The sequence below is a fragment of the Glandiceps talaboti genome, chromosome 2 (genome assembly GCF_964340395.1).
Source record: "Glandiceps talaboti chromosome 2, keGlaTala1.1, whole genome shotgun sequence".
NCBI classification, from domain to species: Eukaryota; Metazoa; Hemichordata; class Enteropneusta; family Spengelidae; genus Glandiceps; species Glandiceps talaboti.
In genome coordinates, this window is record NC_135550.1 from 16,258,985 (window position 1) to 16,274,483 (window position 15,499).

Sequence of the window (15,499 nt, forward strand, 5' to 3'; positions counted from 1 at the left end):
CGTATAGTGAAACTTGACGTTAAGCATTTGTAAAAAAGTATGAATTAAGTTTTATCATTCTCACAATCTGAAAACAAATACATGCATATTGCATATTCTTTACATTGCTCTACATATGCCTTCCTTTTCGAAAGCAGCTCCCTAATTTTCACTAAAAGTGATTCATATCCGTGTAACACAGACAATACATATCAAAATTTGGAGTGACAAGTGCAGTCAGATCAGACTGCCTATAATAATCGTTTTTTGCTCATACTGTAGGCCATCGGCCTTAAAGTAATGCCTTGCTGATATAAAAAAAATTAAACACATCAAAGGACTTGAACAAAAATCAGAGATAACATACATGTGTACAGAGAAACGAGATTACAATCAATCACTCTTTTTCAGCTTGGCAATCACGTATTTTTTTAATATGACTTCACAAATATCCTAATCATCTCGTCATTATAGCTCTCTTGTATTTGTAATGTGCATATTATTATGAAAGTTGGTAGAATATGTTAAAAGCTTAAGCATTTAAGATTATGTGATGATACTCTTAATCTAGTTAGAGCTTGTCTAAAACGTTGTATTGTTAGGATATTTAGATAAGGTTTAAAACAAAAAAAAGTATCAATGTGCTTGTAAAGTATAGCTGTGGTTGAATCACCTAGCCTACTATTTCCAATTTTCTGCAACATTGTCTGACATGCGCTGCTTGATGAGCGCTAGGAACCTCACCCCATCACCCCCACCCCTTCTAACTCGGCAAAAAGATTCTTAACTGGTAGTGCCCAGCTGTAGGGTACTGCTGTAAATCAGCGAACAAAACATTATGTACTCTCTTAATATATTTCTGTGAATCACTCTCTACAATCTTTAATCTTAAACATTATAATTTTATACAAGCGTAATATGCAACAGGGCGCGCAATCTACCAAGTTCACCATAAATAAAATCATTTTATTTGAGTGCTTTGTTTTACACCAAGGAGCTTCTTACAAAATAAAACATGAACTCTTTCAACAGCTTCGGCATAAGCACAAAAACCAATCCTCAGCACAGTAATGTATCACCCCTAAATATATTCAGTGCCTCATAGAACTCTTTCTTTTTGACCTTGCACTGTTGATCTAACCACGGTATGTTGTTGTCCCATAAATTTGAAATTGAGTCAGGCAGATGGGCCATGCCGAGAAAGGCACTGGAACAAAGGCAATGCACTAGATGTCATTACATTGAGGGTGAATTCCATTTGGTTTTAGTATGTCCTAAATACGAAGCAGTTAGACATGAGCACATTCAACAGTATTACTGGAGGCAACCAACCTTTCATTTAATTTCCTGTGACAACGAGTCTGTTATTAGACAACTTGTCCTCATAAAACATTTAAAATTAGGAATGAAGAGCTATAACTTATTGATGTGTCATTGATCTGATATTGTTATCGTCTCCATGTATTTGTCCATTTAGTTACATTACATTTGTGTATGTATGTATGTATGTATGTATGTATGTATGTATGTATTGTTTTTTGCAATGTATGCTCATCGGTCAGTAGACCAATTGCAATAAATCATGATATCATATAATGAATAAATGATAGCCATATTTCTCACATAGATGACACTTGCTGTGACTCTCCAGAGTGTGAACATGAAGTATTCATGCCAGACGCTTTTTAAATTTCTTCGAGTAAGTGATACCTTAGTGCAACGGTGCTTTTCAAGAGTGAAGGATATATGATCGTACGATGTTATAATTTTGTTTGAATTCACGATCTCGATCATTTTATTCGATCACGATTTCTAGTCGACAAATATTATTCATAAACATTGAGAAAGTTAAATATGTCTGTCTGTCTGTCTGTCTGTCTGTCTGTCTGTCTGTCTGTCTGTCTGTGAAATGTGGCAACTACAACTTGAATTTATGCACATCATTCCACAGAATGGCCTGAACGGTGTATAACGACAACGTGGTACTGTCTTTCATTTAAATAAATACAGGGAACCTTTCCTAAATCATTCAACATTGTGCACTGCTTGCCAGCCACGGTGACTGCAAATAGACCTAAATGTCATTTTCATAGCTCATACTATTGCACTGTGTACGTGGTGGTGTTTATTTAATATGTATGTATGTATGTATGTATGTATGTATGTATGTATGTATACATGAGAATGGGGTTGAAGAATAAATAATATTTTGAAAACTGCTTGCGTTGGTTCAGGCTTTTTCTCAAGTCCTAAATCTAAATCTAAATGTGGTATTTGTATTTTAAGAAGGACATTTATTATGGGTTTGAAGTTTTCAGAAATAGAGACAAGATACAATATTTGAGAAGGTACGAAGATATATGCCTTAGAGCAGACAGCTACTTTGAGATTACAGTGTGCCTCCAGCTCCAAGCGCATTGTATTAAATGTGACAGGACACGACGTCTGTACCTAAAACGATGAAAGTACTGAGGGTCGTGTTTTATCTTCTCCCCTGATATATTTTGAACAGTTTGAACAGTTTGAATTAGCCAATACTAACGTCGTTTTCCTATGGTAGAGAATGAAGTGCGAAGCCAGTTTTATCCTAGCTGTATTTCATTAGGAACCCAGAAAATTATATTTCACCAACTGTACATCGTTCGACTTTTCTAGAAATATAGTCAATACAAATTAGCAAAAGTGTATATGGCTTAGAAGGTGCCTGCCGTAAACTAGGGCGAGGCCTTCGGGAAAAGAAACATTTTTTTTTTGGGGGGGGGGGGGAGGGGGAGGGTGTAAGCACTCCTTCAAAAATTGCTCAAGCAAAGTTTGGTCTATTGTTTCGAAGAGTATTTAGCTCTTAACTTTCATTCAGAGAATGCCTCCATCCGATGTACACTAAACCTCTTGTAAGCCAGATGTGCAAATTTTATAACTCCACTGTAGAGAGGAGAGGTAGGTAATACAAGTTCGCGCTTGTTCCCCTATACTTCTTGGCGTACACTTTCATTAAAATATAACCGAACCGAACGTTTGTGGACAGTTGAAATTTTCAAAACTGCAAAAAGCCAAATATCTCCTCGGTCTAAGCTTTCAATTACCGTTCCCAATTACACTGTCTTGAGTTGATATCTATTGGGAATGAACTACACTAGCAGAGGTGTGATTTTTCCAAAGAGGTCTGGAGGGTCGGAAACTGTTTTTTTTCCTTTTTAATGTGTATCAACTAAGAAACCGACTTTCCTGTCCGATGATATGAAAAATGTACTCGGAGATGAAAGCAGTCATTTGTATTGGATAATCGTTCTCATGTTGAAGGTCATCGGTGCACTTACCTATATCTTATTTATAAAGACCTTGCCCATCGCCTTTGTGATTAAATCCTGTGTGATTATACTCTTAATGCTCTATAGCATTGGAGAACTAGTCAATTCACAAATGCGTATTGATTATTCAGCGCAACGGTAGCTATATGTCGGTTTATCATATCATATCTTAATACAGCTTAAATGACGTTGGTTTGGTGGTTTTCCTCATATAACATGACATTTTGTACACACACTCAGACAACGTCTAATGCACAAGAAACAAATACATAGTGCGATGCACAGTGGGGATCGATGTAGAAATAGCCAAATTGATATGTTGATTATCAGTTAGAAAATAAACAACTGAAGTCCATGTATAATGTTTTGATTAGAAGCCTGGCTTTACTGAACTGTGAAATAATAGCTGCAATGTTTACCACTGTTCAATGTTATTAGGTAAAAGATCCTGCTGCGTCTATTATTGAATATCATTTTAGCTGTAATTGCAGCTTAGAAAGGCTAAGCGCCTATGAACTGAACTAGAGTCATATGCTAGAAAAATGTACAGTCAAGTCTACTGTTCAAAAATGATATGAGCATGTACGGTACATATCTGAAACAAGATAAATATATAAAATTACTACTACAGTTAGTAGCAACCATCATACAGTCCATAGTTCATAAATATGGCTTACAGAAAAAAGAGGTAATCATCACAGGGCTGTACAGTTTACAGGTGCCAGGAAATGTCGCAAGTCAAACATTGTCCAAGCTCATGTTTGCTCCATATTTATTGTCTGCCTAAAGACTGTCTTTAACTGTTTTTGAATGAATTAATTAGTGTTCGCTGTAACAATTGATGTTGGCAGTTTGATGATGACGTGGTTTGAGTGGATTTCTTACACAATCCTTTTCGTAGTTTTAATGGATGTTCCTTTATAGTGTTCCCTAGTAACACTTTGGGAGACACATCGGAAAAGATAATGTTTCACAGATTCCATACTTTTATTATATCACACATCGGTTTGATACAAGACAGGGTTTCCGGACTCCGACAACGTGACCTGTTAAAAGAGCATTTTTATTTAGTTGTATCCTCTGTATGTTGCGCATGTTATATCTCCGAGTTTTAGTAAGCAACATCAATTAAGATTCTAGTCCGATATAATGAAAGAAAGCGAATACAAAGTCTTGCTCATAATTTCTTATTAATCTCATTTCCATACATCTCTCTGAAGGTCATTGTCATAGCCAGAGCCATATGCTTTTTGTTACACGGCCAAAAAGGAAGTAATACACTAATGAACGCTCATGTATTGTCAATTAATTGTACCTCAAGAAAAAGATATGGATATTACGTATTTATCTGTACTCGTTTTAAGCGGAATCGTTAGAATTTAAGCAACCTTGTAAAAATCTATTTTCATAGCATAGAAGAATGCTATTGATACTGAGAACATGCAAATGGATGAAACAGATAGGTAGAGGTTTGGCAATTCATAGCTAGTGACGATTTAATACATATGCCCTACAATGCCCTGATTTCAGGTATTTACGTCTGTATATGTCAAATGACGTCGGACACATTTGCATGTTTCAAGTGATGCGATATCCAACGGTCATGCGCAAATCATATTGCTACCTGTGAAACAACCACATAAGAAACTGTCATAGGGTAACTTTCCCCCAATTTCTAAATGTGATGCTGGTTGAGAAACATGATATTCGGACAGAGCTTGTTCATCTTGATTAGCATCTACTGTTTGAAAACAGGTAAGTCTGCTTTTTTCAAACTGATATATTCGGCTACCATAAACCTTGATTGGCGGTTATTTGTCCTTCAGTAGGTTCAGAGAATACAACATACGTTTGTGTTTAAATCTTTACTTAGATCTCAGAGTTATGTTTAAAAGACTCTACGGAATTAGGAGACCTCATTTAGAAACCCATTGGTCTAAAGAGTGGTCGTAAGTGTACATCACTCTGATAATATGTAGAAAGTATCTAATAAATCTAACCAAGACTTGGATATCTTCTCATCGCATGCTAGATTGAAATAATCATTTTCATAATTTGAGTGAAAATTTGTCATAAACGTTTTTCGCTTTTCACTTTTTCAAAATTTCATCTAAGACCACTAAAAGCTATCATAGTATGAGATTTCATCAATAACTATACATTGCTACTTGAAACAACGCCACGATAAGTATTCAACATCTCACGGTTCTTAGACTCTAGCTGTATCACAATCATCCACTAGTTATCCGAAACCTATTAGCTGTTTTTTGTGCTTTCCGTTGTTTTTTCTACATCAATATCACTTTACACATTCTGAATTCGTTATCAAAAGTGATGCATGACCTAATAGTAGGTTGGGGAAAACAGTAAGAGAAATGTCGTCGACATGTTCTTACTATTTTGGCAGTACATTTTGACCAAAAAAAATTCAAAACATTATAACTTTAGACATAATATGTAAAATATAGATATTTATATTCTTAGGTGTCGTCCGGTCTGTGTCAATAGAATTGACTATCAAAGCATAAAACGTATTCATACAGCATATCACAACATCAGCTTTTAATAAATGGTGAAAGTGGTTAGGAACAAAGTCCATCCAAAGTCCATCCGATAGAGAGCAATTGACGTTGAATGAAGATGATGTCAAAACTTTACTTGGAAAAGAACCCCAATCGTACAAAAAGTTTGTAAAAATGTTTTGTTTTTTGTTTTTTTTGTTTTTTTTTTAAAGTCATTTTCAGATGCCATCTAATATTGTATCGCTTACATTCAGAACTCGCGCTCGCTAGAGCATCTTTTATCCTCGAATTGAAAATTCAGTAACATGCTAGTAACATGCGTAAATCGCTAGTCTGATAATTGGATGGTGTTTCTAGTGTTCCCAGTCTTAATCATAGCAGAGGTTCCGGGGAACTTCAGCGTCCAGATGTTAAACCCCTCAAGATTGCAATGCCGCGCTCGAATCTATCGTATTGTCAATGCGGGCACAAAACTCGCTTTCAGGCCTTACAAAGCCGAATAATATTCTTTTAGATAAAAGGTAAAGACATGTTTCTCTCTGAAATAACGAAGTCAATCGGGAAGGATTCGGTTTATCTATTTTCAGTAGCTCAGCAAAATCTGTAGTGAAATTACGATCTCTGGTAAGTGATTAAAACGCTTTACTCTTCTTCGACTCGCCAGAACGCAGAACTCTAGCAGCAGGATGCCGTTTCCCAAGTGTGCTCGTCATTTTATGCTATACGTCTCGGCTACTGTCAGAGGTGTTATTCCGCTATGTAGAAATTGGCTTCCTCTCTCAGAGAAAAGTCTTTCAGTATATTTTATGTATAACTTTGACGCCCTTTCTTATATGATAAAAAGTGAACGTGTGAGAAAGTAACCCGTATGTAGAAAGTTTATAAACAAGTTATTTAACTCATTTTCCAAACTGTCTCCGCCGTTTCAAAGCTGGAGATGAAAATCACTTTACCGTAAATATTTTGTAAATGTTTTGCTATATTACGTTTGAATTTTCGATACAGTTCTTTAAATTTTTAATCGTTTTGATTTAAGCGACACGTTCAGCCTTAACATTGGTGCAATAATATTGCTCAATAAAGCCTTCGTTAGTCTAGAAAAAACAAGCTATCTCACGTTTCTGTTCATTCCAGGAAATGATAACCTGCAAATTAGCATGTCTCAACAACACTTGTGACGGTTTCGAAAACAAACAAGTGCCATCACATATGAAAAGACTGTAACGAAAGTCCTTGACTCGAAAGCCGTTATGATCAAGTACTAGTTTATGATTCATAAAGGTATTAACGACCGTCATCGAGTATGCTTATAGCTGACTATTCGAAAAGTTTAGGATAAGTGGCTTAAAGGGAGTTTATACTTTTTTTGGAAAGTTACTGTAGTTGTAGTAAAAGGTAACCCAGACCTTCCCCAGTCACTTGTTAATTATTGGTAGAACCCTAACCAAAACTCGCATCACGCACATTAATAAATGATTGGAGATAACCCCTATTACTCTTACAAATATGCCAATAACGCCAAAAATAAAGATGGTGTGTGTTTTCACTGCCATTGAAGGTATGCATCGATTTTGAACATGATACCTGTATACTTAACTCAAGGTTCTATGAGCATTTAGTCTTGGTTCGAAAAAAGTTTATAAACCCGACTTGCGCCGCTTCAAATGTTTAATCATAAAGATGGTAGTGTTACGGATGACAAAATACAACTTTTAATATTCGCTAAGTTTTGATGTTTTGCGAGGTCACCGTGAACTCTCAGCTGTCATGAATTAACACTTAGAACAAATGTTTGCATTGCGCGAATAGTATTCTTCTAAGATGACAACATTAAGTTATTAAAAGATCAACAGTGTCAAATAATGACTGATTACAGACAGTTGGAAGCACAATGACGTTATCACATTGTTTAGCTAGTTTTCATATTTGTCAATATCATTTGCATTGAATTAAGGCGACGGCAATACTTCCGTTTTAGTCATTTATGGTGCTGATTACTTTATCACCCAATCATTTGAGTATTGTATATTTTATGTTTATAAGAATTTAATGGAATAATAAAATGATGGATTCAGTCTTTGGAAGAGACGGTCTGAGGTCAGGAGCTTCGATCTGCTCCGTGGCCACTTCCAAATGATCCAGGTTAACCATGAACATTGTGTGTAGTTTGAGCTAATTCCCTAAAAGTCCAAGTCGATCCCGTGTACAGAGTGGAGAGAGAGAGAGAGAGAGAGAGAGAGAGAGAGAGAGAGAGAGAGAGAGAGAGAGAGAGAGAGAGAGAGAGAGAGAGAGAGAGTGAGAGAGAGAGAGAGAGAGAGTAACATTGGAGGAAGGTTACCTTAACAGAAGAGGTAACCCTCAAATTTGTTACAGTAGTTTAATTGAACAGTGTCAAATTCATAGTAAAATATAAGGCGAATCTTAATTTGTAAAAGAAGCTAATTGCTTATAGAGACAGTATAATTTGTTTCGATACATGGTTGGAACAAGATATGTTGAATATCTAGATTCAGGAAAACGAACTATATTATGAAGCTCCAGTACATATCACGAACTTATGCAAAGATTTCTTCTCTGGAGGGCATGAAATAATGTTATAACTAGTGTGTTGTATTCTTAATTTTCGATAAATAAGTTGCCCATTGCAACAGAGAAGACACTGTTTGTATACACTGTGAGTATATCATATTTCAAAGTAAGAATTGTCTATTGAAACTCGTAATAATTTCTTATGACAGAGTATATCCATTGCTCCATAGGCATAGCAGAACATTGTTCTAGGAAGAATGAAATATGGTAATTATGTATTATACCCTGAAGATTCAACATCTTGTTTTCATATAAGGTTGAAAATACGACGATATAATACATTTATGATATACCATCCACGGGTAGTGGATGACGCCTGGCCTTCATTAGTTCTTACTAAGGTTTGAGAGTTTCCTTTACCCAATAAGTATAGTAGCGAATGTTCGGTTATTAAAGAGCGCCTGTAGGTGTAAGAACTTTTGGGGGATATTTTGCTGTCATTAGTATAGAGTACTTCACATTCTACAACTTTGAAAGACGAGTGTTTGGTTTGTGTAGTTTCTCCCGGTCTCAGTATCTATAGAAAGTAATCGTGATTTTTGGAACGTTCAAGTAGAAGTCTTAGAGCATTTTCGATGAGTAATTAGCTCAGTCCTGTCATAACCAGGGGTAAATATAGCTAAGTTTTACATGTAGTGGAGCATGAAATTGCAACGAAGTGTTTACATATATACCTACTCGAAGTCGGCTTCTTTTTAAAAGAAAGACATCGATAATATGGCTGAACTTTCACTTTCAATTAGGAACATTGAATACTAATTTGTCATAATCATTGAGAGCTTTTGGCTTATCAAACTGATTAGGTCTCTCCTGATGGCACGATGTATGTTTGACGTTTGACGGCATCGAGCGTAATCAATATTTCATCTAACGCATTCAATTGCAATGACAAGCGTGCGGGAGAAAGACCTATAGGCAGCTTGATTGGATAATTGGGACGTCAGACAGCATTTCTCAAAATAATGAACACGAACTTAAGGACAACATTATTAGTGCGATAATCAACTTGTAATAGAAAATAGAGTATCGATGTTCAAATGTGCGATTTGTGTATTGAATGTTTTCAGTGCTCGACACTGTCTTTTCCCACACGTGTGGTCAAAGTAAAGTCAGTCACCAAGATGACGTAAAAGACAGGTTCGATGTTCAAACATACTCTGCTTTCCTTAATAGGCTGTTCGCAATTGTGAATGTGTGTATCCCCTGAGCTCAATAGTAATCGTGGATAGCCTGCTATCTGCTTAGTACTACGACAAATTCGACTTCTGTTTTGGCTTCGCAGGCCGAGTTCGGCTTTAGAACGCTAAAAGGACAACTCAACCCTATCGGCTCGACACCACTTTCTAGAAATTGTGACCTCTCATCTAGCCAGTATGAAGGGAAATTCTAGGTCGAGTACGCTCAAACTAGGCGACGATTTCAAAAGACCGCTCCACATCTTCTTAAAACAGTTCGCTAGTATTTTACAAGAGCAAACAGAATATGCCTATACCTGTACAAATACGTATACTCCACACAAATCCTGTCTGTCTGTCTGTCTGTCTGTCTGTCTGTCTGTCTGTCTGTCTGTCTGTCTGTCTGTCTGTCTGTCTGTCTGTCTCTGTCTGTCTGTCTGTCTGTCTGTCTGTCTGTCTCTGTCTCTGTCTGTCTGTCTGTGAGTCTGTATCACCATTTTCTAAAAAAAATACCCGACTGGCTCAAGTTATACGAAATTTAGTGCACATACATTTTAGGGTAATGGATAGAACTGAAGGTTTTGGTAAACATCCCATGAACATTAACAAGCGATTTACGTAAGTTAGGTTTTGGCTAATCAGGTTATAGATCGCATGGCGCAACTGTAAATTGTGGAAACTCTTGTTACGGGTCGACCTTTCCCAATTTGAATTGACCTAACGATCTAAACGTTGCACACTTCAAAAAGTTTAGGGTCGGCAGAAAAAACTAGGTAGGGTCGGTACCCTGAATCAAACAGTTATTTTTTTAGGCCTTATCGACAACACACTACATTATTTCAGGTCCTCCAGAGAAGAAATCTTTGCATTATTACATGGTAAGTTCATGATATTTACTGGTGCTTCATAATATAATTCGTTTTCCTGAATCTAGATATTCAACATATCTAGTTCCAACCATGTATTGAATTAAATTATACTGTCTCTATAAACGGTTAGCTAGAAGACCGTCTAATATTACCCTTATATGTTACTATGAAATTAATATCTTTATGATTAATCCTTTGAAGTGGCGCAAGTCGGGTTTATAACCCTTTTTTCAAACCAAGACTAGATGCTCAAAAAAACCTCGAGTTAAGTTTCTACTAGTATCATGTTCAAAATCGATGCATACCTTCAATGGCAGTAACAAAACATATTTTGGTGTTGTTGGCACAATTTGAAGCGTATAGGGGGTTGTCTCGAATCATTGACATGCGTGATGCGAGTTTTGGTCAGGGTTCTACAAGTAACAAGTGACTGATGAGGAATGTTTGGGTTGCATTTTAGTACAACTACAGTAACTTTCCAAAAATGTATAAACTCGGTATGTCCTTTTAACCCTCTTATCCTAAACTCTTCGAATATAGTCAGTTAAGAGCATGTTCCATAATACCTTTATGAATCATGAACAATAGTACTTGATAATAACAACTTTCGCGTCAAGGACTTTTGTTACAGTCTTTTCATACTATGTGATTGCAATAGGCTTTCTTCACAAGTGTTGTTGAGACATGCCAATTCGTAGGTTATCACTTCCTGTAATGAATAGAAAAAAAGTGACATGGCTTGCTTTTTCGAGACTAACGAAGGCTTTATAGAACAATATCATTGAACCAATGTTAAGGCTGAACGTTTCGCTGAAATAAAAACAATTACCAATTTAATACCCTGTATCGAAAATTCAAACGCTATATAGCAAAACATATACAAAGTATTTACGGTAAAGTGATTTTCCTCCCCAGCTCTGAAACGGCGGAGACATTTTGGAAAATGAGTTCAATAACTTGTTTATAAACTTTCTACTTATTATAATAGGTTACTTTCTGACATGTTCACTTTTTATCATATAAGAAAGGGCGTCAAAGTCATACATAAAATATACTGAAAGACATTGCTTTGAGAGATGAAACCAGTTTCTACATAGCGGAATAACACCTCTGACAGTAGCCGAGACGTATAGCATAAAATGACGAGCACACTTGGGAAACGGCATCCTGCTGCTAGAGTTCTGCGTTCTGACGAGTCGAAGAAGAGTAAAGCGTTTTAATCACTTACCAGAGATCGTAATTTCACTACATATTTTGTTGAGATACACCGAATCCTTCCCGATTGACTTCGTTATTTCAGAGAGAAACATGTGTTTACCTTTTTTTTTTTTTAAATTATCATTCGGCTTTGTAAGGCCTGAAAACGAGTTTTGTGCCAACATTGACAGTACGATAGATTCGAACACGGCATTGCAATCTTGAGGGGTTTAACATCTGGACGCTGCAAGTCCCCGGAACAGACTGTGCGACGAACCTTTGCTATGATTAAGACTGGGAACAGTAGAAACACCATCCAATGATCAGACTCGCGATTTACGCATGTTACTGGCATGTTATTGAAACGAATGGTAAATATACAGCCCCGATGTGAAATACAATAAACAAGTCATATTGTGTGAGATTCGATTCGATGTGCTATGGCAAATATCACACGATATGTACATTCTGTGTTTTAATATGTTTATGAACCTTAAGAATACTTAATGTGCTATTTCAGAGTAACATAAAAGCTCAAATAAAATAACAGTTCAAAGACCTAACACGACTTAGCACGAACTCATACCGTCATAAGGACACTTTCCAGGGCATATTCATACAATGTAAAAGATAATCTAGAAAAGGAAGTCCTTCAATGAATATTTCGAGATATAAAACCCTTTACAAGAATTAATAATCATGGTATATAGTATTTGCAGAAGAGTCCTTTAATGATTATTTTGAATAGCACATCCTTGTAATACGAGGTAATTTCGCATATTAAATGTGTCTATAATATCGATTTAAAACTGATGTGCTAGTATAATTTAGTTGAGACAAGTTGTGTCCAAAGCGTACACTTGACTTACTTAGACTTTGACAGCTTTAATTTAAGACAAGTATTTGGGCAACATACATTTTGCACAGTTGTTGGATTTATTATGGAAAGAAGGTAGTTTCAAGGAAACATTTATGCAACGTTATTTTTACGTCTCCATCGACGACATTTTCAATAACAACCATTAATAAAATACAAAACAACTGGCATTGGACACACACATGTGGCGATACATTCTACCTTACGATCCTGAATATGTGGCAGTGATGTTTAATGCATAAAAATGAATCATTTTGTATGCGTGCTTGTTTCCAGTATATGTCATTTTGTTTATGAAGTCATGGCAACAATTGTTGTGGGAGAGTCAAAAATACCGTGTTGCTTAATTAACTCTAATTAAATCTGTGTCATTTCCGTCGAATAATAAATCAAAAGAATTGGTGTAAAGAAGACCCGCCCTTGTGAGAATTCATCTAGTTTTATGCTGAAGACATAACAGTCGTTGTTTCTTAAAAGACTGCACGTTTCCACAACACGAATAGTGTAGTAGTAGTACTAGTAGTAGTAGTAGTAGTAGTAGTAGTAGTAGTAGTAGTGGTGGTGGTGGTAGTAGTAGTAGTAGTAGTAGTAGTAGTTTGTTGTTGTTGTTGTTGTTGTTGTTGTTGCATCACCAACATATCACAGACCGAATTTGAGCTCTGTTGACAAGATTTAGTTTTCCTCTAATGATGGGATATATATTAACATCACGCAACAACAAAACAGAATACCTTGGCGCTTGATATTTACAACGAGTGAGAATTTTGCACTAAATCGAAAATACATATGGAAATAAATATGTAACTAAAATAAGTTGCAAACGATTAGTTCTAAGTATTTCAGAAGCGAAGGATGTTGAATATTTCAAGAAATCGACAATGTAACGTCGTTACTTGGTATGTCAAGTCGTTGGCATTCAATGTGTTTCAATATCCTATTTATACTCAGCGATTGGAAGGCAGGTGTTGGGGGTTACTCTTACATTGCCATGGCAACCGGCATCGAATATCTACCTTTAGTAGTTACGTAAATTACATCTAAAAGAGGTGATTTGGTTGTTATAGGTTGCCTATTCCAATTACGATAAGGGTGCACCTAGATGTCATCTTGCTGACACTGCTAGCTCCAGTCTTTTGGTGTCGTTTAAGATTAAAACGTATTAGGATTTACGTTCAGGTTAATTTCATTTCAAGCAGCTGTAAGATTCATTTTCCAAACTGAATAAGATGTCGACAAACCTATCATTTTTTGGTAATGTACTATAAACTCGACGAGTATGACCGACATGCTTTCAGCCAAGACAAATGAAGACATTGACAAAATATTACAATCATGAACAGTTATAATATACGTACGGACGGACAGACAGACAGACAGACTGGATTGACAGGCGGACATACATACATACATACATACATACATACATACATACATACATACATACATACATACATACATACACACACACATACATACATACATACATACATACATACATACATACATACATACATACATACATACATACATACATACATGCTTGCACCATACATAGATAACAGTAAATTCATTTGTATGTAGTGGTAATTACACAATGTATCTTCATTATGAAAACAAAATGTGCGCGTATATTGTATATGGAAGAGTATATATAATCTTCACATTTAATTAGCACTTGATCAGTCGTTAACCTAGCATCCAATACCATTACGAAACTTCCACTCTCTTTCCTCTGTTCTAGGAATACATGGCGAAGAGGAAACACCCTTGTATATTGGTGGATACTTTGCATTGGATGGGAGATTTGCTTCCTGGTCGAAAGGGATGTACCCAGCTGTGCTCCTGGCGTTGGAACATATCAACACCAACCCATCTGTACTTCCAGGGTATCGTCTGGAAGTTATTGCCAATAACACATCGGTAAATCAATAATCAGTATTGTTTACTCAAAAACATATCAGATGGAAATTTTGGAGATAGAGTTTGAAATACTTTAGATCGATTTTATAGTTTACTCCTTACTTCTACTGCCTGTAACAACATTTCGAAAGAGCTGGATAAAATGATGGGACAATTCGTTAACTTTTTAAAATATCAGTTGAGTGACAGAGTATGCCCTAACTGTACTTAAAACATGAAAATAAACTAGCTCAGACACATTTACCAATATCTTACACTTTGAAATTAAGTATGTCCCCATAAGGCCGATATCAAACATACGTTGGAGCCAGAAGAGAATCAGCTTTATGAAAAATTGGCTCGTGTTTGGCTGGCGTTCTTTAAAGGGGCGTGCCACGCCTTCGAGGGTGAGCTAAGCTAAGCACAGTTTCAGTCTTCAGTTTTCCATAGCGTTTGTATTAATGAGCTTTCCAACAATGCATGCTGACGGGTTTGCAAGTTCCATATTAGCAAATAATGACGTAAGGGTGTCGATGTTTTGGAATATTTGACCACTGAAATATTTGTACTCATTAAATGTATACTCTAGTAATGTTGTTTGTAATCACAAACTCAATAAGCTTTGTTTCCAAGACCCTTACTGTTTGACTGAATATTAAATGAATAAAGTAAATGAATAATTTATGAGATTTAACTGCAAAAAGTGTCACAAACACCAGAAATCTTAATTGCTGTTGTAGCAATCCTGCATGACATTCCGTGTGACAAAATCTGAACTCCATAACAAAGTTTAATTCAAAGTCAATGCAATGTCATAGTACAAACACTCTAGACGCTAGAGTGATTTCACCAAACATGTTTTTATTAGCGGCAAGCTAGACTCCAACTTGTGAATAAGTTTTTGTAAGAAAGATATAGAAATAGAGTCCATCCGCATCCTCCATATTTATGCAATTCCTTTAATCTCCCCAATTAAAGACAACTTGACTACCCTGGAGATATCATTCATCTTTCCATATTATATTTCCCAACGGTAGTCATTAGTATATGCTTTTAACATTCATAAAGCTCGTCTCAGTTGTGG

At 36.1% G+C, this 15,499-nt stretch overlaps 1 protein-coding gene across 1 annotated transcript in view; it reads left to right on the forward strand.

Annotated features, from left to right (window-relative positions):
- The first annotated feature begins 11,581 nt into the window (after positions 1 to 11,581).
- Positions 11,582 to 15,499, forward strand: part of LOC144444755 (gamma-aminobutyric acid type B receptor subunit 2-like) — a 25,208-nt gene continuing 21,290 nt past the window's right edge. The window contains exons 1-2 of the mRNA XM_078134286.1: positions 11,582 to 11,648; positions 14,258 to 14,436. Coding sequence (XP_077990412.1) covers positions 11,582 to 11,648; positions 14,258 to 14,436 — 246 coding nt within the window. The remainder of the gene's footprint in view (positions 11,649 to 14,257; positions 14,437 to 15,499) is intronic.